The sequence below is a fragment of the Trichoderma reesei genome (assembly GCF_000167675.1).
Source record: "Trichoderma reesei QM6a unplaced genomic scaffold TRIREscaffold_23, whole genome shotgun sequence".
Classification (NCBI taxonomy): Eukaryota; Fungi; Ascomycota; class Sordariomycetes; order Hypocreales; family Hypocreaceae; genus Trichoderma; species Trichoderma reesei.
Window position 1 is genome coordinate 275,052 of NW_006711170.1, and position 23,525 is coordinate 298,576.

The window sequence follows — 23,525 nt, forward strand, 5'->3', positions numbered from 1 at the left end:
AAGACAGACCCTCCAGTCAGGCATACACGCGCATGCTTCAAGGAAAGCAACATGAGAAGAAACAAACGAGCATAGAAAGAGGAAAAGAATCACGCAATAAAGTTAGAAATCGCAAACTCACAACAAAAAAAAGACTATGAAGAAGAGTCAAAAGTCATGCGGCCAGAAAATCACATAAAACACACATAAAGAAAGAATCCCTTCTACGCTCGCGGAATCACATCATACGCCCCCGTTGGAGGGGCTCTGAATTCTGTCTGTCTGTCTGTCTCTGTCTGTCTCTGTCTGTCTTTGTCGTTTCATCTTGTTATCTTAGTAAAAGAAGAGAAGAAGAGAAAAAAAGACTTTCGTCCAGGTGCAAGTGCCATGACAATGCCAACCCCTCCTTGGACATGTATTTGAAGAAACTGATAAAGGAAGAGAAGGGGGAAAACTAAAAAAAAAAAAAAAAGAAGTATCGTCAAAAAGGACAGTATTAGAAGCAGAAGGGATACCATGAAACCTTAATGAAAAGAACCCTTAGAGAACATCCCGTACAGAGAGGCTAGAGGCGGCTTCTTCAAACCACAAAGGGAGGGACAAGAGACCAAACGGGAGAATCAGAATATACATCTCGGGCACGTCTAAGAGGACGTAAAAGAGCATCGCTAGTCTAGACAAGAACATGCTTTCTCTTCTACCTTCCCATACCCTTCTTCCTCTCCGTCTTGGTGATACACTTTCCTCAACCAAGTCTCGGGGAGCCACTCAAGCCCCAATGGCCTCTTTCCCGTCTCCAGCCTGGCATCAAAAACCCCCCTCTCTCCCCTCTTCGTCATTTCGTGAAACGAGGAGAAAGCAAAAAACAAAACACAACTCCTGTCATGGGAAAGCTCCAAGACCGGCACTCGTGTGGCTCCTTTGCTTGACTGAAAGACCAGTGGAATGTGCATCTCTTCTCGTCCAACCCTAAGGCAAAGAAACAGGAAAATAGAAGATGAAAGAAAAAAGAGAAATGGTAAAGAGAAACAAAAAAACAAGCCAGCGAATAACCAATGAGTCATGGTGATCATCAAAGTAAAATGCGAATGACCCTCTTAAACTCCCAATATGTTGTTGTTGTTGTTGTTCGTACACACACGTTTTTTATGTCCCAACCTTGAGTCTCTTGAAACGCTGTCCTAAGCTCGTCGACTCATGGCCGCGGTGGCACCCGCGGCAGCGATATCCCGGGTTCCGCTCGCGATCCGGCCCGCAGCCCGCGGAAGGCTGCTGGTGCTTGATGTGCCAGCCAAGCCGGTGAACCCCTGGTGCATGGCCCCGGCACTCGTGCGCCGGTTCAAGCTTGCCGTCGTGGCGCCCGTAGCTCCAGACGCTCTACGCATGGAGCCGTGGACCGCCTTGCCGGGGCTGGCGCCCAAGCCGGGCTTGCTCGAGGTGCCAGGCGGATCGGGCAGAGGACGAGACACGGATATCGTGTTGTGACGCTTCACGGGGGATGACTCCCGCATTGGCAAGCGGGCAATAGGGGTGGGCGTCTTGACTCCCGTGATGAACTCATGCCGCACAGCATCCTCAGGTTTCAGTCGCCGGTCAGGGTCCCATCTGAGACACCGCGCGACAAAATCAAGGAACGCTTCGTCGTCGCACTTGAGCACCTGCTGGAGAGTCTTGGACGAGGGGCGTCGTCTGCGACCCTTGGACGAGACTGTCAGTCGGGGCTTGCCCATGGAGTCGAAGAAGAGCTTCTTCCGCGTGCTCTTCTCAATGAGGTGTTTCTCAGGGGGGCCGAAGACCTCCATGATGCAGGCTAGCTGCTCCTGCTCGTTTTCACCAGGGAAGATTGGGACACCAGTGTACAACTCGGCGAGGATGCAGCCCACACTCCACATGTCAATCGGCAGGCCATAAGTCATGCCCAGAATCACCTCGGGTGACCGGTAGAAGCGCGATTGGATATACGTGTAGACCTTTTCGCTCTCGAAACAGCTGGAACCAAAGTCAATGACCTTGATTTCGGCGTGAAGAGGGTGGCGCAGCAGAATGTTCTCCGGCTTAAGATCGCAGTGGATGACCTTCTTCTGCTTCAGGATGATCAGAGAGCTGAGAATCTGCTTGGTGAAGCGCCGGATAATCCGCAGAGAGAATCCTCTGAAAGAGTGAGCCTTGATGAACTCATAGAGGTTCATGTCCAAAAGTTCCGTGGAAATGCAAAGATGGCCACGGAAGTAGAAGCTCTGGGTAAAGTTGACCATGCTGTGCTTGTTATGAGGATCCTGTAACGTGTCAAGTCAGCCAAAGGTGATGTTGCGGTCTAGGCGTGGAATCAGGGCCTTCATCTACTCACCCACTCGCGCAGCTTTTGCAGAATATTAACCTCAACAAGAGCTTGCTGATGGAATCGTTTCTTGTTTCTGATGATTTTGACGGCAACGAGAACTCCTAGCTTGTGGTCGATGCAGCGAACGACCTGGCCAAAGCTTCCCTTTCCGAGGACATCGATGACTTCGTACCGATACGCAAGGTGGTCGCCAATCACAATCGAATAATCTCCGCGCTCATCGTCGTAGCCAAAGTTCGGGGCGTCCGATGACAAGTCGCCCACGACCTTGTTGGCATTCTGAGTGCCGCAGAAGTAGACATCGTTGTAGTCGATGATCTCGCCCCGTTCGTAAATGTTGAGCATGGCAATCCGGATGGCCTCGTGGGGCCCGACTCGCTCCTTGGGCGTGGCCCTCTTCTTCAGGGCATCCAGAGTCCTGGCTGCGATTTCCGTCTCCTTGCGCCGAGACCCCAACTTGCGCATTTCTTCTTCGGCAATAAGATCATCCTTGTCCATGTCGGCGACGTACGAGCTTGAACTGGGCACACTAGAGGACGTCTTCGGCCTCATGAGCTTGGCCATGACCGACGGGTGGCGAGCTGCTGGCATGGTCGCAGGGTCAGCAACAGTGGCATCCTTCTTGGCGGTCCATGGATCACTCTTGGTCCGGTCGTGGGAAACGTAAGCGCTGTTCATGTTGCCAACGGAGCTCTTCCTTCTCTTGGACTCGGAGCGTCCCTGGGGAGCAGCCGCGCTCGGGCCAGCAGGCTTCGCGGTTGGCAGAGAGTTCATCGTGGCGGATGTGGGTATGCGAGGAGCCGCGCTGCCGTCCTGATTACCCTGCGCTCTGTCTACGACATCCTGCGGGGGAACAATGGCCCCCTTCGAGTTGCCCTTCTTCCAAGACAAGCTGAGCTTCCTTCGCAAATTACTCATCGAGGAAGGCGTCTGGGGCTGATCAGCAGGCTGAGCCGGCGGGGGAGATTTGGGCACAGGCTTGTCCGTGTTGGGAGGCCGCGGCCCGGCAGGCTTTTGGTGGACCTTGTCTTCGAATAGCGATCGGTTGACGTTGGTGGTGTGCTCGGAGCCGGTCTTTGAGCGCTTCAAGTATCCTTGCGCGCCGTTGTCCTTCTTCGGGAAGGATGACGAGCCAAAGGGCGACATGCTCGGCTTGGGCACCAGATCCTTAAAGACCAGCGAAGAATCCGAGGACGAGCTCGTCGGGGCTGGCGGGCTCGGGGTTCTGCGGTGAGTCCGGTGTGCTGCAGTGCTGCTTCTCATGGGCGGCAACGGCTCCAGGGCTTCATCGAAGCGCGTCTTTGCGAAGAAGGAGCTCTTCGAGGCAGTCATGGGCGTCGTCGGTGTCTTGGGAAGCTGTCGCGAGGCGGGCGGGCTCATGGGTCGCTCAGCGGTGCCGTTCTCCTGCAGCGCGGCCACTTTGGCTGCGGTCGGTATGTTCAATGGGCCAAGATTCAGCGGCGGCAATCGCAGGGGCTCCAGACTCTTCTTGACCTGCGTGTTCTTCTTCTCCTCCGTCCTTGCCGCAGGAGGCGCATGGTTCGTAGACTTGAGGCTCGATTTACGCTGCAGCTTGACGGTTTCCACGGCAGTCGGCGGCGGCACGCTCGTGGTAGGATTGCTGTGGCTATTCAGATTGATCGTGATGCTGTCGAGAGCGCCGAGGCTGGACTTCTTCTTGGCCAACGAATACATGTCGGTCGGGGCATCCTTTGGCGACTCATATGCTTTGGGGATGGCCGGGACGGGAGGGACATCTTCTTCGTCACCCGAGGGCAATGAGCCTTGGCTAGTGGTATGTTTTGGGGCGGGTAGTCGGGAGGTAGAGGACGACTGAGGGAGGCGCGGCTGCAAGGAGCCGGTCGAGGTCCTCACAGTGTTGAAGCTAATGGTAGAGCCGACGGAAAGACCAGAGCTGTAGGATTTCCTGCTGATATCCGGCGTAGTCCGAGACGAGGATGGCGTGGCCGAGGCCTTTCTAGGGATCATCGATGGTGATCTTGACGCGGCTCGCGTCTCCGACGACACAGGAGGGCCAGATGCGACACTTGAAACCTGGTTTGAGCTCATGGATTGCGGCATCATGGACATGCGCTTCATCCGTCTGGTGTCAGTAGGGCTGATGGTTCGGGCGCCGAGCCCCGTTGCGTGAGAGGCATGCCCCGTAGGCATGGCAGATGCCCGTCGTCCAGAGGAGGAAGGCGTCAATCCCTTGCCTGCGAGCCGTGGTGATTTGGGAGCAGCCTGGAGATGCTCCGGGGTGAGAGAGGAAGTGGAGGAACCGGCCAGGACGTTTGCCTGGCTCAGCGTCGGCGTGGGCTGCACCGATTTCGCCTTGACGCTCCTGGCGGTGGTCGCAAAGGTGCGGGTGTTGTCCGAGCCGATATCGAGGGAGGTCCTGGTTACATCACTGGCCCTCTCCGAGAAGAGGCTGGGGCGTCGTTTCGAAGAGCTGCGCGTCAGCGTTTCCCCGTCAGCGACGACGCCCGGGCCAATCGATTTGCGAGGGGGTTTGGCGGAGATATTGGAATTAGAGACGGGAGGATACTGGCTCTGTCGGCGAGTGCGCAGTCCAATGGTAGCCGTAGAGGCATCGATGGAGCCGGACGTTGTCGAGATGGACGAGGCACTGTTCTGTCTCGACGCGCTTGGCCTGTGGAGGATGGATCCCGATCTCGAGGTTCGCGTGGAGGCCGGCATGCCCACGCGTGTGGCACCGCCATTGGCGGCCGTCTTGTCGGACAGCCTCCTGTCGGACATGCTTATTGAGGAATCAACGTCACTGGCTGACGCTGCTGGAGATGGATACTTGTTCCGCCGCGGCTCACTGTTGCCAGAAGCCGCGGACTCGATGCTGGTGTGGAGGTCGTCGAAGCTCACAGAGGGTAGAAAATCGTAGGAGCCGGTGGTGTTGGTTGCTTGTTCTGTATGGCTCGCCTGTCCATTTCGGCCGTAGGAAAAATGCGAGCGGTTGGCGGAGGATGTGGTGCTGAGCATTGGGGAGTTTGAGACCGAGCTGTTGCTCCTCGAGGATGCCGTCGGTACACGGCTGGATGATCTGGTGTAGGTTCTGCAGTTGCCGGGGCATCAGGTTAGCACCACTTCTTCCACTTGTCTGACTTCGTTACAGCCAGCCCTGTCGACTTCTCTCCCTCCCCGATGAGGGTGATGAGGCTGTGTGTTTTGACAGAGTTCTCCTTCTTGCGTCTCTGTCCCTGTCTCTTCTTTTCTTCTTCTTCACCACCCTTCTCGTCTCTTGGCCTTTGGTGGGAGGTCGAAATCTTACAGGCGAGGGGACGTGTTTGCTGGTCGAGGCCCAGCAGGCGCCTTGTGCTTGAGGGTCATAGAGAGCGAAGCGTCGCGAGGCGGAAGCGGACGAGATGGAGGTGCGCAGCAGCGTCGTGCGTCTGGCACGCAGTTTCGCACACGCTCACGCACACGATGGGTCGAGGGTCGAGGTCGCTGGAAGCGTCACAGCCTCAGTCCGGTCAGGGAGCTGAGAGCGTCTGAACGGCTACCTCATTCCGACCCGGCACCTGGTCTGTGGATGGGAGGGCGGCAGCTGCAAGGCAAGCGCGGGTCTGATCGAAGCGTGCGCTGGGCTGTCGAGACGCCGACGGCAGCCTGCCTCGAGGGACTGGTTTTGGATTGCCGGCGATGCGTGAGGCGAGAGGAGTTGGTTCGAGGTTTGGAAAAAACGAAAGGGGCGGCTTGAGAAGCAACAAGCGTCCAGGTCGTTGTTTTGCGAGCATCGAGGGGGGTTGCACGCTTGCGGGTTCAGGTCGTCCAGCGGGCTTTGGGGCGCTGGGGCGCTGGGGCCAGCCTGACCTGGGCCAGCTTGAGGGTGCTTGGGGGTGCTACGGCACTGGCCACAGCGCCTTCTGGCACCTAGGAACGCTCGAGCTACTGCGGCACTAGCCCCCCCAGGGCCGCTGGTTGCTGGGTGCTACAAGGTCGGTCAGGCCCATGGGGGGGGGGGCCCTGAGTCGCGGTACCTTGGGCTGGGTGGCCACTTGGCGGCTGGTGCTGGCGAGGTTGCGGTACCTGGTGGTGTGGAGCACGCGTGAGGACTCGGGCGGCGACGGGGCTGCAGGGCGAGGGGAAGAGGCGGGCGGCGAGGTACCGGTACGTGCTGGTTTACACGAGGGCGGTAATGTCGACTTTCGTTCATGTTTCAATGACCATGGGGTCAGACTTCACGTTTGCAGGTGCCATGGCGGTACCTTGGGCGCATGTACTGTGGCAAGGCGGCGCAGGCCCCAGTGGTCTGTACAGCCGCACAATGGACGAGAAGCCCATCAAAGGGTGTACATTCGCCTGCCGTACCTGCTCACGGGCTTCGTCCTTGATTCTGATCTTCAATTCTTGCTTTCGCTGAACCCGAGACTCACAAATTGGTACGAAGAGGCCGCATTGTTGATGCATGTCTCGATTAATTAGACGCTGATTTATACGGGTCATTTGCCTACCTCAGGTCCATGTCAAATGCTACATGGCCGATAAACACGAGCATCAAAAACTCCCCTCTGTAAAATGAGGAGTATGAAACATCAATTTTTGTGTCAATTTCAGATCCAAGCCCATTCAATCTGCCATATCCGTACATGCGTGGCCGATGCCTGACTAATCTGTTCCCTTGTCCCGATTGTTTTGAATGTCCAGTCGATATTACCCCGTCAATTTCTTTACCCCATGAACGAACTGGTCAATCTCATAAGGCCTGGCAGGTTCGACAAGAAGCAAATGTTAAACAAACGACCTACCTGTTCACTACCATTTGCTCCCACCAGTGCCGTCTTCCATGCTCAATCGAAATTGATATTCCGCTCTGTTCCCCTTGTTCTTCTTCAACTTCTGCCAGCCCCTTTTAGTTCCTCGAGTTCATACGACATGTCAACGAAAGCGGATACAGCCTCAATCCGGCATCCAGCCTTGCTTAAGCGCCCGCCTCACAGGCCCCAACCGCACACATGCATACATACATATAAACAAACAGAATACGGAATGGCAACAAAACATCCCGGGAACGGGCGTGATCCCCCTCCGAGGGCGTTGAAAGCCCAGACACGCAAGAGCCAAGTACATACAGAGGCAGCATGCCCGGCTTCTCCCTCCTTCGTCTTGCTCGCCATTTATCTCGCCTGTCATTTACCCATTCTCCACACTCCAGCCCCTCCATGTAAAAGCAGATTCGCATCATCAAGAATCGCCACTCAGAAACAATACAACAGCTGCTATCACAACTATCTAAATCGAAGAGATCGGAGAGGCAATGCTGACATGAGAATAGAGACAGAAAAGTCAAGGAGAAGTGAGCAATTGCTCTGTGGGCTGTACAAAGCATGTTCCTTTCTTCCCTTCTGCTCCGTTTCTGCACCTCGGCTCCGTTTGTCTGCCGTCGTCCGCATCATCATCACACGCAGGTCATGCGGTTCATCACCGTGGTCCGTTGCGTTGCCTAGTATTTGTCACGTCTTGTGCAGAATGGCGCACATTCGTCTGGCCGACTCAGGTGCGTCCACGTAATAGTATCTTTCAAGACTGGCTCCAGCGCCTACCTAGTACCTATTGCACGTTGAGCTGGCGACTGGACACTGACAGCCTTCGCTTATGTCTGTCCGTTCTTCGTACATGATGCGGATGTCACTGATGCGGTGCTTGCGACGTGCTTGCAGCAGCGCCCTGGGACGAAGCGGTACAGTATCTCGTCACCAACAGAATACCACACTCTCATGTACCTAATCTTGCTAATGTGCAGAGCGCCTCTGGGTCATTGAGTACCTTACCTTACCTACAGGTATCCCGTCCTATCAGTCTGTTTGCCGTTGCTGCAGTTGCCGCTGCACGGATCGAGCTCTGAATGTCATGTTTGTTGATGCGCCGTGCGTCCCCCCCTTCTGGAAAATGGCCTCAATCCGGGCCTCCGTTGCTCCCTCTCCGCCCTCGGGCTTCTCAATGTGCCAATGGGAACCGATCTGGTGCTTGCAGAGTGGCGCCATTGGTTGGTTGTCAATGTCAGATCTTTGCAGGGGCTCCTTCAGCACTTTGGGTCTCGGTGGTTGCAGGCAGCTGTGTTGAGGTGCTCCCGTTCCCTGTACGGAAGCTCTCGTGTTATGGCATCTCCATTGTTGGGTATTGTTTGGGCGCCGTATGGGCCGTGTTGGGTTGCGATTGTCAGCTTTTGACGGACCGCTCGTCCTGACGGAGAGGCTAATGACTGTTGGTGCTTGGCCTTATCGTGTGATGATGATGATGTTCTACCTACTTCGGTCTCGTCAAACGGTACAGGTTAAGCCCTCATGATATCATCCGTCTGATATAAACCAATTCAGCGACGCACAAAACACAGAAACACAAGAACAAAGAGGAAGAACAAGCATCTGCAACAAGCCAAAAGCGCTTGGGACATTCAGACATGACAAGGTGCGGAGCGCACAACCGACAAGAGAGGAGGAGGACGGACGGGCAGACAGACGGGCAGATCCCCAAGCTTCAATGATTGCTGCTCCATGCGCAACCCACCCAAGCCGTCACAGCGTTTCTGCACTGTTGTGTCATCGGTTCGCCACGTATGTCTGGAGATGGAGCCGCAGCAGCCGTTCGACTGGTTTATCCGCCTGGTCTAGAGCCGTCTTTGTGCATATTCTTCTCGTGCTACTGCTACTGCTGCTGCTGCTGCTGCTGCTGGACGTGAATAGTAGCCCGGCTTCCTTTGCGGTGAGGATGCGCCCCGTAGTCCGCTTTTGGGTCGCTATCTACCTGGTTACATGTACCTAAGGTGCCTTGGGTATCGGCTGGTTTAGACCAGCTCCAGATGGAGACGATGGCTTGATTTTGACTGTCAGGTGTTGATTGTGTAGCCTGATATGGATGTTGATGGACTGACTGCAATATTGCCTCTCTCGAATCGTTGAAACATAGCACCGCCAGCCAATCGATATCCGACTTACAGAGATGCGGATACATGTGAATACATAGATGAACGCTGGTGCGGCGACCCTCCAATTGAACCCTTCATTCTCTTCTTAGCTGCCGCCGGCTAGCGGCTCTCGTGCTGCCCAGAAGCAGAACGGACGAATCAGTGGATATTTCACAGCTTTGAGTGTGTCCTGAAATCCTTGGACGGGCTGCAAGCTTCGAACAGACATGAAGTGTGGCGCCGCACCCTGTACAAGCCACACAGTGAGATCATCGCCTGGCCTCGCGTCACATGCCGACATGCTTTTGGGTCCCAGCTCGACACTCCCCCAAAGTTACTACTACTAGGTACTATTAGTACTATCGCTATCCATCCAACAACCGCCGTTATCGATCCCAACCGCAGCTCCATCCCGCAAAATTATGAGATAGAATCGAATCCGCCGCGGCGCTGGCCATCTCACCACGTGCCATGGACGACTTCGCCGCAGAGTTGATGGCACCCGGCCGCGACGAGTCGCCCGAACGACCGCCCGAGCGAAAGGCGCCCTCAGAACTCGACCCGTCCACGGCATCGCCTCAGCGCATCGGCCTGCGCTCCGGCCTTGCGGCTCTCCGAGAAAAGGCAAACATACAAGATCGCCTTGTAGAAAAGTCAGTATAACCCAGATACAGGAGAAGAAGAAGAAGAAGAAGAAGAAGAAGAAGAAGAAGAAGAAGAAGAAGAAGAAGAAGAAGAAGAAGAAGAAGAAGAAGAAGAAGAAGAAGAAGAAGAAGAAGAAAAGGAAGAAAAAAGGAAGCGCCATCGCTAATCATCGGGGCATTCAACATCGCAGGCTCCTTCAACAAGTCATCCCCGCCGAAGACCGCCATGGCCCCCCAGAAATCACCATCTCGGCCGACGACGCGGCGTTCCCGCAGCGGCCGGGCTTCAACCTGACGACCATGTCCAACAACTTCCGGCGCTTCAACGCCCGCATCGGCGTCGTCTTCAAGTTCCAGGCGCGCATGACCCGCATCCTCTCCTGGCGGAGGCCCTCGCACACGCTCTCCCTCCTCGCCACGTACACCTTCGTCTGCCTCGACCCGTACCTGCTGTGCGTCCTGCCCATCGTGGGCATCCTCCTGGGCGCCTTCATCCCGGGCTTTCTCGCGCGGCACCCGGCGCCGCCCAAGGGCACCCTGTCGAGCGAGCAGAGCATGGGCTACTCCCCCCGGGGCCCCCCGCTGGCGCCGGCGGCGACGGTCCGGCCGGCCAAGGAGCTGAGCAAGGACTTCTTCCGCAACATGGGCGACCTGCAGAACTGCATGGACGACTTCACCCAGGGGCACGACATGGTGGTGGCGCTGCTCGTGCCCATTAGCAACTTCAGCAACGAGGCGCTGTCGTCGGCCGTCTTCCTCTTCCTCTTCGCCGCGGGCGTCCTCATGACCATTGCCGCGCACATGATCCCCTGGCGCCTCGTCTTCCTCATCGGCGGCTGGGCGGCCGTCGGGTCGGGCCACCCGGCCGTCGCGCGCCTGCTGGCCGCCACGCGCGAGTCGCACATCCAGCCGCGCGAGCAGGAGGCCCGGTCCTGGCTCGACGCCTGGATCGCGACCGACGTCATCCTCGACTCGGCGCCCGAGACGCGCGAGGTCGAAATCTTTGAGCTGCAGCGCCAGTCGGCCGCCGGCGAGTGGGAGCCCTGGCTCTTCTGCCCGTCGCCGTACGACCCGCTGTCGCAGCCGCGCATCGCCGGCGAGAGGCCCCGCGGGACGCGCTTCTTCGAGGACGTCATGCCGCCCGAGGGCTGGGAGTGGAGCGAGAAGAAGTGGGCGCTCGACCTTTGGAGCAGGGACTGGGTCGAGGAGCGCATCATCACGGGAGTCGAGGTCGAGACGGAAGGGGAGCGGTGGGTGTATGATATATACAATGAGCGAGAGGGCCGGACTGGCGTCGTGGACGACCATGGTGGTGACAATCAGGCTGAGAACAAGCCGAGCGGTCGGTCGGGGGGCATGCCGCACATGAGTTGGGAAGAGGGCGAGGATGGGACGGGTAAGAAGGGGGAATGGAGGAGACGGAGGTGGGTGAGGCTGGTCAAGAGGAAAGTTGCCGTGTCTGGGACACAGTAGCTTGAGTGTGGGTGAAGATGGGGGTTTCTTTTATTGACTCCTTGTTCCAGTATTACCATTGTTTCTTCATATATTAGCGTTGTTCTTGGAAGGCAATCTTTGTAATGTTCCGACAGGCCGTGATGGATAGGAATTGTGACAAATGTTTGCTGCATGCGTGATGATGCTACTGCCGATATTGGAAAAAAAGACTGATACCGTCGCTTTACTATGCCGGAATATGAAAGGCAGCTGATTGATATGCAATCCGTTGCCCTCGACTTGAAATGTAGGGCAGGGATAGGAACAAATAGAAATAGTAAGTGATGATTGAGGATGAAGGAAGGATACAAGAAAATCATTAACCATGCTGCGAAAGACCAGTCGCTTCGGCGCCAATGTGTCCCAGAAACCAATTACGTAGAATCATGAAGCCCATCCTCCTCTCCCCCAGATTTGTTTCCGTCCGAGGCCGCAGATCCCCGGCGCCTCTCATGGCGAAATCACCATCTTATCCAGAATCTTGTAAATGCCAGCGGCCCTGCCAGACCCGTCCTCGAGCTCGGCCACCATCTTGCGGGCCCTCTCGATGAGCGTGGCGACGACCTGGCGGGTGTACTCGAAGCTGCCCTTGGAGTCCATGTAGGAGACGGCGTAGCGCTTGACCTGCACGTCCGTCGTCTTCTGCTTGAGGATGTTGATGAGCTGCAGGTCGACGGGGTCGGCGCGGATGCTGTGGATGACGGGGAAGGAGAACTTGCCCTCCGTCAGGTCCTCGCACATGCCCTTGTTGTGGCTGTACTCGCTGGACGAGAGGTTCATGTAGTCGTCGCGGATCTGGAAGATGAGGCCGATGATGTCGACGAGGGGCACGCAGTCGACAGCCGAGGTGGACTCGGCCTGCATCAGCTTGATGCCGAGGCGGAACAGGCCGCCCGTCTTGTTGCCGACCATCTCGAGGTAGTCGTCCTCGGTCGGGCAGGTCAGCGTGTCGCGCCAGAAGAGGTCCATGCCCTGGCCGCGGTGCAGGTTGATGAGCTCCTCGGCGAAGAGGGCAATGACGTGCTTGTTGCCGAGCTTGACGAGCTCCTGCAGGGCGGCAAAGTAGATGTAGTTGGCCGAGTTGATGGTCTGGGCGACGCCGAAGATGTTGTGGGCGACGGGGAAGCCGCGGCGCAGCTCCGACGAGTCCTGGACGTCGTCGACGAGCAGCGACGCCTCGTGCAGCATGCCCACGACCTTTGTCACGATGGCGAGGCTCTCGGGCGGCACGTCGAGGAAGGCGTTGAAGGCGGCGATGATCTGCGAGCGGAAGTCCTTGCCCGGGTGGCTGACGACGTACTCGAACGGGCCGCGCACAATGTGCTCCTTTTCGTCGGTCCACGTGCCGCGGCGGCGGAAGTCAAAGTCCTCGTGCGCGAAGCGGTCGACGCTGGGCGGCGCCGAGGGATTGACCTGGTGCTGCATGTCGGCGAGGTCGACGTCGCCGTAGTGTATCCTCTTGCTGCTTCTCCGCGGTGGAGGTTGAGGATACTCGTACAAGGGCCGCTTCGACATGTGGTCCGGTGCTGCTGCTGCTGCTGCTGCTACTGGTCCTACCACATGTACATGTACTAGCTCTAGCCTGGAGCGCGGGGCCAGCCACTGAGCTTCGCTCTCGAGCTCGAGTAGGGGCTCGGCTTCAACGGCCGAGGTGGCGGCAGCGGGAGCTTGGAGGCGTGGCAGCGACGAGCTGGAGGCCAAGGCGCGGGTCGGGGTGACGCTGTGGCGCTGCTGAGCCGGCGGGTGAGGCTGTATTGACAGTGACAGCCGGGACTGGAGCTGAGCTTGGAGGAGGAACTGAGACTGGGAGCTGGCTCGAGAATGAAGAGGCTGCGAGTGTACATGTAATAAGGATTGACGCCTGCTCGAGGTCCGCGGAGGAATGGCAATGGTCCCCGACACGGTCAACTTGGGTTCGGAGAGCATCGTTTCCCGGGCGAAGCGAGGCGTCGTCGCCTGGTCTTATACTGCCGTTGTGGCGCCAGCGGCGATGGAGAAGCGGCGGGGTGTTGAAGAAAGAACTGGAGGTGCGGAGCACAAGCGAACACACATACAGCGTAATACGTCCAGGACAGGACATGACCTGACCTGACCTGACATGGTGGCCATGCCTACATGTACTCGTACATACATCCAGCCGGACCTTACCGCATTTTTGGGGGCTTCGTCTGGTGGTGACTGAGCTGGGCGGACTGCCAGGACACATGCCGACAGACAGAATCGGCGGGGCGTGCAGGTGACGAGGAGCGGCATCTCGTCCGCGGCCCTATCAGAGGCGCGGGCTCGCGGTGGGTTGCGCGGGCGGCAGATGCATGTTGGCTGCAGCCTCGAGAACTGCAGAAGCAGCTGCCTGTCTGGCCGTCGGCTTGCCGGGTATGTCCAGGCTGGCTGTTGGCCGAAGCTGCGCGAGGGCCGTGGAGCGTGGACGCGTCGGCGATGCTGAGAGGCCGGAGGGAGAGAGGACTGGAGCTTGTGAAGGATGGGGAGCCCGCGGCATGGCATGGGAGTCCGTAAGATGGCGGAGAGGATCGTTGGTGCAACGGACTGACTGCTGACGGGCTGTTGGAGGGGGAAGGGCGCGGTTCACGAGGGTTGCACGGATGGATGACGCTGATGAAGGCTCTCTGGCGATGTCGAAACGGACGATGGGGCCTGAAAGGGAAGATTCGGGGCGGGCGGGCGAGAGCTGTTGAGCCTGGCTGATAAGGAGTCTTTCCAAGTGGCCTTGACATCCATCCAGCCTTGTCCCAAGAAGGATCAAAGCGCACTTTGATAATGAATGAGGTTCTGCATGCAACTACCTTGTCTCGTTGCCAGTATCCGGTGGTTCAACCCCCATGCAGAGACGGAGACTATCGCCAATTGAACTTGCCGAGAGGCATCATGTGGCAACTGAGGCAGAAACCAGGCATTAGATGGCCATTGCGGACCAGGATTGCGACAACTCGATGTTACATGTCGACTGCAGCTCGAGTCCGTTTGAGCTCAAGCACCGGCCGGTGCAAGGAAGGACGTGCATGGTTTCGTCGGTTCAATTGCTTTATTCCCATTAGGCAGCTCCAGTGTTTCGAGGATACATGTTATGGATCATGTCTTGGACGTCCAGTGCCTTACATAATGCAGGTGTCGGCCCTCAACCACTGCAGTGCCGACGATACCATCGGCATGAGATGAATGCTGGAACCTCATGCAGCTCTAGGTATCCAATGTCACCCAAGTGTCATCCCGTATATTATAGTACCTATAGGTAGGTAGTAGGTACTTTAGTATATCGCACTTCAGCTTTGGACGCACGCGTGCATGAACTGCCTTTAGATAAGCGTCCAATTGAAGCTGTGCCTGTCGCTCCGCAGATATTGACATGTATTATTACCCGCGAATCAGCATCTGCATTCTTATAAGCTGAAGTACGGTATCTATGTATTGATCGCAAACGGTCTTCTGCCTAATCATCCATCCCGACACCTTGTGGCATATTGACGTCAGCAAGTAATACTAATATCAGCTCCTGTCAAATCAAGGCACAAGGTCCCCAGCATCGTCATCGTGCTCTTGCTCGTTTCCAACTCCCAGCTAGATAATAAACGAATGGCGTGCAGCCGTCGGCGCTGCAAGCACTCAGCAGGCTGCCCAGTCAGAAGCCACAGGGCAGTCTCAGTGCCTAGCCTGGTCCCCGTTCGGCCCTCCCGCCAGGCGCTATTAGTACCTAGTAGCAGCTTGTCCCGTGGTCACCGCAGTGGAGCTCAATCAACTGCCAACCCCGCCCACAGGCCGGCCCCCAAGCGACCAATTTACGGCGCGCCAGTGGCCTGTAGCCTCCCTGTAGCCTCCCCGTAGCCTCCCTGTGGCCTCCCGAGGTCCACTGTATTCCTGTCTCGTCCACCAGCTGCCGTCTCCCTCCCTTCACCTTCACACGTTCTCGAGCCCGCCGTTGCCGGGGAAATGAAGCCGCACGCACCAACTGGGACCCGAACTTGATTTGATGGGCTTTGCACCAGGCGCTCTTGTTTGCAAGTTTCCCACGCAAAACACATACACATACACACACACACACACACACACACACACTCACTTGGTTATTATTGACTTTCATTTGACGCAGTGGCTTTTTCTTCTCATCTCTCCCTGCGTATTGTTCCACTCTCTTACTCACACTCTCTCACTCTTTACATGTCTTTTCCTTTCAGCTCTCAGTCTTCATCGTGATACCCCCCAAAGCTTTTGTCTCGTCTCCTTTTTCCTCTTGTACCAACATTCTCAATCTTTGCGTCTCACTGGCACTGCATCTTCATCCAACCGCTTCCGCTCGTTATCAAACAACCACACAGACGTCATCCATACCTCCCCACCATAAACAAAGAAAACAAAGAAACAAGGAAGAGAGAAAAAAAAAAAAAGAAGAAGGCTCTCATCTCGATTCCCTCCCCTGGACCTTCTTTGACTCTTTCTTTGTTGCCTCTCCTTTCCGTCGTTTCGAGATCAAGTCTTTCAAGTTGTCTTCCTTGCCCAACAGCTTGTCCGCCGCTATCGATTACCGAGATCATCATGGAGGCTCTCCTGTCACTCGCCTTCGATAACTTGTCCTCCTATGACGGCCCCAAGATCCGCAAGGGGCTGCGCCAGGTCGAAGGCCTCCTGGCGCAAATCTGCCTGTCCAACAGCTCCTCTGGACGAACCCGGTCTTCGTCCCTCTCCTCGTCTGCGGTTGGCCATGACGACGACGACGACGATGCCTCGGGTAATGCCCCTCGCAAGGATCTCGCCCAGCTCACCCAGGACCCGGCCTTTCGGGAGTTCTTCAAGCTGCAGGAGGGCTTCGAGTGGAACGTCGCCATGCGCCTGACCAGCACGCTGGATCGACTCATGGCCAAGGGCAGCGACGGCCAGAACGACTTGCTCATCCTCAGCGCGCTGGATCTCATCCAGGGCGTCATGCTGCTGCACCCCCCGAGCAAGGCTCTTTTTGCGCGTGAGCAGAATATGAATGCAAGTCATGACCGCAGGGGACCCTCCCTCCTCCCCCCCCTGTCACGAAATGCTTCTCCACGCTAACCCGTAATACCTCAAAACCAGCTCTTACTGGATCTTCTCGAGCCCTACAACTGCCCGGCGATCCAGTCTGCGACTCTCCTGACCCTCGTCGTCGCCCTCATCGACACCCCCAACAACACGCGCACCTTTGAAGGGCTCGACGGCCTGCTGACGGTCACGTCCCTCTTCAAGTCGCGCTCCACCTCCCGCGAGGTCAAGCTCAAGCTGGTCGAGTTCCTCTACTTCTACCTCATGCCCGAGACGCCCTCGAGCCCTCGCGCCGCCGATCACCGCGAGTCTGTCTTCCAGCGCAGCCCCTCGAAGCTCTCTGGCGCATTCGGCGCGGACGGTAGAAGCGGCCGCAAGCGCGCCAACAGCAACGGGGTCATGACGCTGACCACGGCGGAGAAGCAGCAGCTCCTGAGTCGCCATCTTAGCAGTGTGGAGGACCTGGTCAAGGACTTGCGAACCTGCGCGCCCTTTGGCGGCATTGTATGCTGAGCTGGTTCTGGCATACAGAAGGATTGCGCGAGGGCAAAACAAGGAACCCCGGTAGCCTCTTCTTCTTCCTCTTTCCCTTCTCTTCTTCTTTTGTCTTCTTCACTTCTTCTTCTTCTTCTTCTTCTTCTTCTTCTTCACTTCGGTTACATTCCTTCCTCTTATTTCACCACTTCATTTGCAAGGCTTTCTTTTCTTTATACCCCTCGAGCTAGCCTCTTCATTGGGTGTCGGATTTTCTTTGGTGGCGTTGGGTCGGATTTGCAGTCAACTTACTTTTCAAAGTTGACTGAAAGCATGTTTAAGAACTAAACGCCTTAGACGTGCGTGCAAGAAATCTCCTCTGATTTTGTTTCCTGGGTTCCCCCTTTTGAAGGACTCAAAGCCCTATTTTACGGTCTGAACTTGGACGGGGATCGTGTATTACAGAGTAGGCGTTTTGACTCAATATATCGCCCAGTTCCTTCTCTTTGAGAATACATGTACATAGTATCTTACTTTTCGTCTCCTTTCGTGCTATCAAGTCAAGGCTCATTTTTGCGCAGAGTTTGGATTCTCGCCAGGCAAGGGTGGACTTGGCAACGGACTCGCCGGCCAATTCGCCTCGGAACCATGCAACTCAAACCTCCCATCCAGCGTCTCGGGCGTCCGCAGCTCCCCAAACGCCACACTGCTCACGCCCGACCTCGGCGACAGCACGCCCTCGCCCGAGACCTCGCTCAGGAGCTCCCGATCGGTGCCCAGCTCGACGGGGTCCGGGGCGGAGGACGGCGAGCGGATGGTCCCCGCGTCGGTGACGGCGGCGCCCGAGGGCGTCACGGAGGAGACCATTTCCCAGCGCTGGGCCGCCGATGCGTCGGGGGAGGAAGTCGGCGCAATGGCCATGGGGGCGTCTCCTGCTACGTTTCTGTCATTGTTGTTGTAGGGGCTCGTTTGCCGGGCCCTGCGGCGGGTGAGGTAGAGCCATGCTGCTCCGGCGACGAGCAGGCCGCCGCCTACGACTGCGCCGACGGCGATGCCCGCTTCCGCGCCGGGAGAGAGGCCGCCTGAGGAGGAGGATGAGTCTCCGTCAGAGGCATCGTCACCGCCGCCTGCTGCCGCGAGGGTGCTGGTCGGCCCGCCCGTCGCGGTGGAGCAGTAGCCCGAGCCGGCAAACGAGGTGCACGTGTGGCCATTGTCGCAGCAGCCGTTGCCGTCCGGGCACCGGAACTGGCTGGTGGTGCAGCCGTCGGCGACGGGGGTGAGGCCCGGCGGCGGGCTGGTCCTGGTCGAGACGCAGTGGCCTCCGGCCTGGCAGTCTGCGCTGTAGGGGCAGCAGTTGCCGCCGAGGGAGGGGGCGCAGAGGTAGAAGCTGGTTTGGGGACAGGCGCGGCCGCAGCAGCCTGTGAGGACGGTGGTTGTTGTGCTGGGGGATGCTCTTGTTGTTGTTGTTGTTGTTGTTGTTGTTGCTGTTGTTGCTTTTCTGAAGGATGAGGAGGTGAGGGTGATTGTTCGTGTGACGGAGCAGCGGACGGCGGTGGCCGGGCAAGGGTTGTCCGAGGTGCAGGGCTGGCCGATTGCGCAGCATTTGGGCTCGTTGGAGGAGTTGACGTAGCAGTAGCTGTTGTTGTTGCAGCAGCGGTCGCCGTGGCCAATGTCGAGGCCTGGTGGGATTGTTTGGCGCGGTGGTCAGCATTGCGGTGGTATTGATGTAGAATATGGTGGTGAGACGACAGGGAGGAAGAATAGTGGTGGAGGATGGAGGATGGAGGAGGAGGAGGAGGAGGAGGAAGCTTTTCCCGTCGACTTACAGCTGTGTGCGTCGTCGCCACACGATCCCTCGCGCTTGAACAGCGGATGCGACCTATCAATGAAGTGTCGCGGCGTCAGTCCGTCCGGGACGAGTTGCACAGCGGCGTATCTGTCCCTGGCGGCGCTGGCGGAGGCGAGGCCTGAGAGCGGGAGGACGACGAGGAAGAACCTCATCGTGAGTGAAGCGACAAGGGCATCCTTTGGCTTCTAACTGCCGCTGTTGAATTGACAAAGTCAGCGAAGACGTCTGAATTAAGACTGAGGGAAGAATCTTGGGAGACGACAAAACGAAAAGAAAGAAAGAAGAAAAAAAAGGAGGAGGAAAGAAAGCAGAATGAGGGACGCAGTGCTACCTTGATGCCGGCAAAGCCTTTCGCAGCCTCGCGCGTGGTGGCCTGTCGGGACAGGGATTTTTGCTTGGGGATGACGAGGTGTAAATACTACATGTAGGTGATGCAGCTACCTAGTAATAGTAGAGGGCTCATGATCCATGCATGCTGCGACGCCGTTTCGGGGTCTGCATCCTCATTGAGCAGTCAGACGGACAAGATGGAGCTGCAGATGGAGTCGATCCGTTTGTCCATTTCATCCTCCTTCGCGTGTGCACCTGGAGAAAAGGGCCATATAAGTCATGATGCGGCGTGATGCCAAACCCCGAAAGTGTCGTGTTTGTTGGTCCATGACAACTTGCAGTCAGTAAGGATTCAGTACATATCCATCGACTCGATGGCTTCGGACTTGTTCGGCTTCGCTGTGCCCTTTTCCTTTGAGCCAACGGATGAAGCGTGAGTGGACTCTGTCTGTGTGGATGCGACTTTATTTAGGTAGGTACATGTATCCTGCATGAACGGGCGTCTTGCCCTGCCTCACCCCCGCTCCATGGGCTTACCTTACCGTCTTTGTTGATGCGGTTGAACGATTGTCGAAAGGAGGGCCTTCTATGTCCGTTCTGGAGTCTTTTGTGAGGCATTGAGCTGCTATGTACGGAGGAATAGGATCCGTGTTAGGGCAATTTCGAAGCAAGTGCTTACACCACGCAAAGGGTCATCAGTGTTGTCCTAACTGAGGGCTTACGGGCTGCAGTCTTTTTTTAAACCACCATCTCACACAAACATGACTCAACTCATCTTCGATGACACGAGGCAAACGTACAATTTTTCAAAACTATCCAACAATACCCAAAGCAAACCATATTCGACTTGGCATCATGTCACCTCGTCCCATGTCTACTCCCTCTTCACACCTCTCTCAGCGCAAAACTTGTCCACCTCCTTGCGCAGAGTATCCCTCTGCCGCAGAGCCGCCTCCATAATGTCCTCGGCCACGCTGCCCAGGCCGTTATTGTGCTTGACGCTCGTCTGCTCATGGACGTCCACCATCTCCTTGAGCACCGCCTCCAGCTGGTTCGGCAGCCAGGTGACAATGGGGCTGCCGCCGGTGGCCGTTGGGTGCGACGTCTGCTTGAGGATGTACTCCCTGGCGAAGCACCAGTGCCGCCAGCGGAAGTCTCGCACCTCGTTGAGGATCTGTATCCATAGGCTGCGAGACTGGCGCAGGAGCTCCTCGTGCTCTTCCGACTCGGGCTCGCCCTTGTAGCCCAGGGCATACGCCTTGAGGTCCAGCTCCAGAGAGCGGCCCTTGACGTACTGCAAGAAGGTCTTGTGGTTGCTGGGCCTGTACTCGCGGAAGTCGTTGAGGATGGCCGTCAGGGGCGTGTCGGGCATGGGCAGCTGCAAGAAGTTGTCCATCAGCGGCACCATGGAGTCGTTGGCGCCAGACTCGCCCCGGAACGACATGGGCTTGTTGTCATAGAGGCCCTCGTACACGACGCCATTGGGGAACATGGACTGCGCCGTGATGCCAAAGATAAAGGTGCGGAAGCTGGTGTAGTCTCGCGGACGAGACTTCCCCCACATGGTCTCCATGACGGCGTTGATCTTCTTCATGGCAGTGACGATGTCGCTGAGCCCTTCGTTGAAGGACCTGCGCTCCTCGATGCCACCGAGGCCTGAGGCCGCCTTGGAAGCTTCTTCCAGACAGCGCACAGTGGCCGCGACGAGGGGGCCCGAATTCTTGACCATGTCGATGTGGACGAGAACGAAGCCGGCCTCGGAAGAGGTGGGATCGAGGCCGTGCTCAAAGGCACGGATGAGGCGGATGTTGTCATACTCCAAGCCCTTGGAGGGATCCTCGAGACGGTAGTTGTAGAGGGCATACGAGCCAGCGTACTCCATAAAGGGCATGAAGCCGGTGCTGTGGCAGAAGAAAAGTGTCAGCATGTTGTACCTGGGATCGTAAACCTAACCCTGAGAAGATTGAACTTACAGTTCGGCACATCGAGCAATAGGACGAGCAATGTTCTTGGGAAGAGTCTGGCGTCCCAGGCCATAGCTCTCCCCTCTGAGGAAGCGCTCATGGCAAGGCTCGAGGAGATACGCCGAGGCCAGGAATGAGTAGTCCCGGTACAGGGCGTTCATCAAGGGCAGGTTGTCCTTGTACTTCTCCATCTCATCAGTGAGATCCGGGAACTTGGTGTCGACCTCATCGCCGAGCTTGCTGTGGGCCAGGAGGCCGGGCTCGCCAGACAGAGTCTTGACGGGCATGCGCTGGAGGATGGACTCGAGCGGCTCAAACTCCTTGGGCAGGGTGGCGATGGGGTCTGCGCGGGGGAGGAAGCCTCTGGTGGTGGACACCAGGAAGGCGGGGAGGGAGTTGTCATCGGGACGGGCATCTGTGAGGACCTCGAAGGGAGGCGTGCTTGTGGGAATGGAGCCCATTGTGTAGGAGTGAGGTGAGGTGAGGGGGGATGATGTGATGTGATGTGATGTGATGTGGTGTGGTATGGGATGGGATGCGTGTAAATGGTGACGGTGTGTAAGTGATATGGCGTGCTATAGAAGCTATACAGGAGCTGACTTGAAAGATTCAGTAGCAGAGAACAGAGTAGAGACGGGTGGCAAACACTCAACCTGGCTCTGCTGAAGCTGAGAACTGTCGGACAAGTCCCGTCACCACCTCCGGGTCCGCGGCGCCGCCTAAGTACCCGGTGGCCGGAATGGATTCCGGCCACGGGTGGGGATGAGGTCACGACGCACGGCGGCGCGAAGCGGGTCGAGACCGCCCTTGTATCTCTTGTTGGCGGCTGATAGAGGAAGGTGTCGGGAGAGGGGGAAGGGCTAAGGGCGTTGCTTCACGTAACAGAAACATGGCTCGACGTCCGTTATCGTCTGTCGGGCGGTTTGGAAAGGGGGGAGCATGACCACGCCGTACCGTGTGTGGTGGCGATGGAGCATACTGTTGGTGTTTTGTTTTGTACGGCGTCGTTATCGTCGAAGCCATTCTCGTGTAACAGAGATTGCCGACGGTAGATGGATATGGCGAAGTGATGTATATCTCTCGATATCAGCATCACGAGGTGATTCCTCTCTCTCTCTCTGTGTGTGTGTGTGTGTGTTATATCCGCCCTTGCCTCCGTGATAGGAACTGATGTAAGACAACATTGAAGGCACTTTTAACTCCCCCCCCCTTTCTGTGGGGGAGGGGCCGGACGCTCCAGCAGGCGTCGCCCCACAGGCTACCGATTCTGCCCGGCCCTTTTACTGGACCATTGGCCGGAATCATTCCGGCCACAGCGACGAGATCGGACCCGGGCCCTTGCTTGGGGCTGACAAGGCCAGGTACGCGCCGTTTTGCAGCAGCTGCCACACTGAGGACAGGTACCCCTCACGAGGGTCGGCGGCTTCCGTGCAACCCCCGGTGCGCCCTCCGGCTCGTACAGGATTGAACACACTATCTAGGACGGGGCAGGAAGAGGGTTCCCTGATAAATAGAAACTGTGTGATTCGTTGGCTTGGGAGGGCTGGGGGATGAGACAAGACGGTCAATTTCGGGTGCGGGAGAGGAGCTTGGATATCCCTCGGGTGTTCACAAGATAAGCATGACAAAGAGAAACGGGGGAAACGGTCAAGAAGGCGAGGAAGAGAAAGAAGGCAGCATCTGTGTCAAGTGAAGAGATGCAGAGACAAAATCACCACTCCATACGCCTATTTTCTATGTCACTCTCCTCCCCTTGGCCGTTTGTTCCCGATCCATTTTCCATATCCAGCTGCCGTTAATCCATTTCTCATATCCGTCCTCGTCCATCCATCCGTTCATCCATCCATCCATCCTTCATTCATTCACGATACTGGTCAAGTACCCCTTCGGACGGTCATGAATCCACTCGAGGCAGCCGAGAGCGACACTCGATGATAAGTCGCCGTAGCATTGAAGCCAGGGCCAAGCGGCGTAACTTCAGGCCTCTTCTCTTCAACAATGACGTCTGTTGATAACAGCGAGCCCAAGGGCTCAACGTCAAGAGGATGACTGTCGCTCAAGGTGGTTGCCTCCGGCGGGTGTGCGCTGGCGAGCACGTTGAAGAATGGTATCAGTGCCTTTGATTTGCTTTGCTGGTATGTCTCCGCCTCGATAGTTCGGTCGACATTGGGCGTCGGACTCGCCTCTGCGAAGAATGTTGGGAACGCTGTCAGTGTGACTATGCTTGTGGGCATCATGGTGAGCGTGTGCGTGACCAGTGTCGTTAACGTGACTATCGTGGTCGACATCTCGGGTGCATCCAGATCAGCCGGATCCTCCATGAACACGCCACCGACTGTAGCTGCTACCGTGGGTTGTTTAGCCAAATGTGCGAGATGTTGATCGTCAGGAGGAGTCATGTCAGTGTATATAGACTTACTCGCCGGAGCAGCTGTTGTCTCATGAGTCGTCACGACAAGCGTTTCAGGTTTCGAAGGCGTCGAGGGCTTGGACGTTGATTCTATAGAATGGT

General features: G+C 56.9%; 6 protein-coding genes across 6 annotated transcripts; 2 read left to right on the forward strand and 4 right to left on the reverse strand.

Moving 5' to 3' along the window:
* Positions 1-1,334: 1,334 nt before the first annotated feature.
* On the reverse strand, positions 1,335-2,665 carry TRIREDRAFT_81219 (uncharacterized protein; the record flags this gene model as incomplete). The annotated part of the gene is made up of 2 exons (XM_006968471.1): positions 1,335-2,255; positions 2,327-2,665. Coding segments are annotated over 2 exons (1,260 nt in total), but the record flags the coding sequence as incomplete, so codon positions are not given.
* A 7,069-nt stretch (positions 2,666-9,734) lies between these two features.
* Positions 9,735-11,356, forward strand: TRIREDRAFT_68026 (uncharacterized protein; the record flags this gene model as incomplete). The annotated part of the gene is made up of 2 exons (XM_006968411.1): positions 9,735-9,892; positions 10,075-11,356. 2 exons carry the CDS (start codon positions 9,735-9,737, stop codon positions 11,354-11,356), a joined length of 1,440 nt encoding a protein of 479 aa, XP_006968473.1.
* Positions 11,357-11,827: 471 nt separating this feature from the next.
* On the reverse strand, positions 11,828-12,802 carry TRIREDRAFT_68022 (geranylgeranyl diphosphate synthase; the record flags this gene model as incomplete). Its single annotated transcript, XM_006968472.1, has 1 exon — positions 11,828-12,802. The coding sequence occupies one exon, from the start codon at positions 12,800-12,802 to the stop codon at positions 11,828-11,830; it is 975 nt and encodes a 324-aa protein (XP_006968534.1).
* Positions 12,803-15,922: 3,120 nt separating this feature from the next.
* On the forward strand, positions 15,923-16,909 carry TRIREDRAFT_110948 (uncharacterized protein; the record flags this gene model as incomplete). The annotated part of the gene is made up of 2 exons (XM_006968412.1): positions 15,923-16,306; positions 16,451-16,909. The coding sequence occupies 2 exons, from the start codon at positions 15,923-15,925 to the stop codon at positions 16,907-16,909; spliced, it is 843 nt and encodes a 280-aa protein (XP_006968474.1).
* A 528-nt stretch (positions 16,910-17,437) lies between these two features.
* On the reverse strand, positions 17,438-18,871 carry TRIREDRAFT_110949 (uncharacterized protein; the record flags this gene model as incomplete). Its single annotated transcript, XM_006968473.1, has 2 exons — positions 17,438-18,549; positions 18,697-18,871. The coding sequence occupies 2 exons, from the start codon at positions 18,869-18,871 to the stop codon at positions 17,438-17,440; spliced, it is 1,287 nt and encodes a 428-aa protein (XP_006968535.1).
* Positions 18,872-19,898: 1,027 nt separating this feature from the next.
* On the reverse strand, positions 19,899-21,664 carry TRIREDRAFT_123550 (uncharacterized protein). The gene is made up of 2 exons (XM_006968474.1): positions 21,023-21,664; positions 19,899-20,950 (listed from the first exon to the last, which is right to left on the reverse strand). Exons 1-2 carry the CDS (start codon positions 21,472-21,474, stop codon positions 19,924-19,926), a joined length of 1,479 nt encoding a protein of 492 aa, XP_006968536.1. The 5' UTR covers positions 21,475-21,664; the 3' UTR covers positions 19,899-19,923.
* Positions 21,665-23,525: the final 1,861 nt, after the last annotated feature.

Excerpts from the sequence above, each read along its gene's own strand:
- TRIREDRAFT_123550 (XM_006968474.1), bottom strand. The coding sequence starts at position 21,474 with ATGGGCTCCATTCCCACAAGCACGCCTCCCTTCGAGGTCCTCACAGAT. Across the intron at positions 20,951-21,022 it reads ATTGCTCGATGTGCCGAACT|CACCGGCTTCATGCCCTTTA; the intron begins GTAAGTTCAATC and ends CTTCTGCCACAG.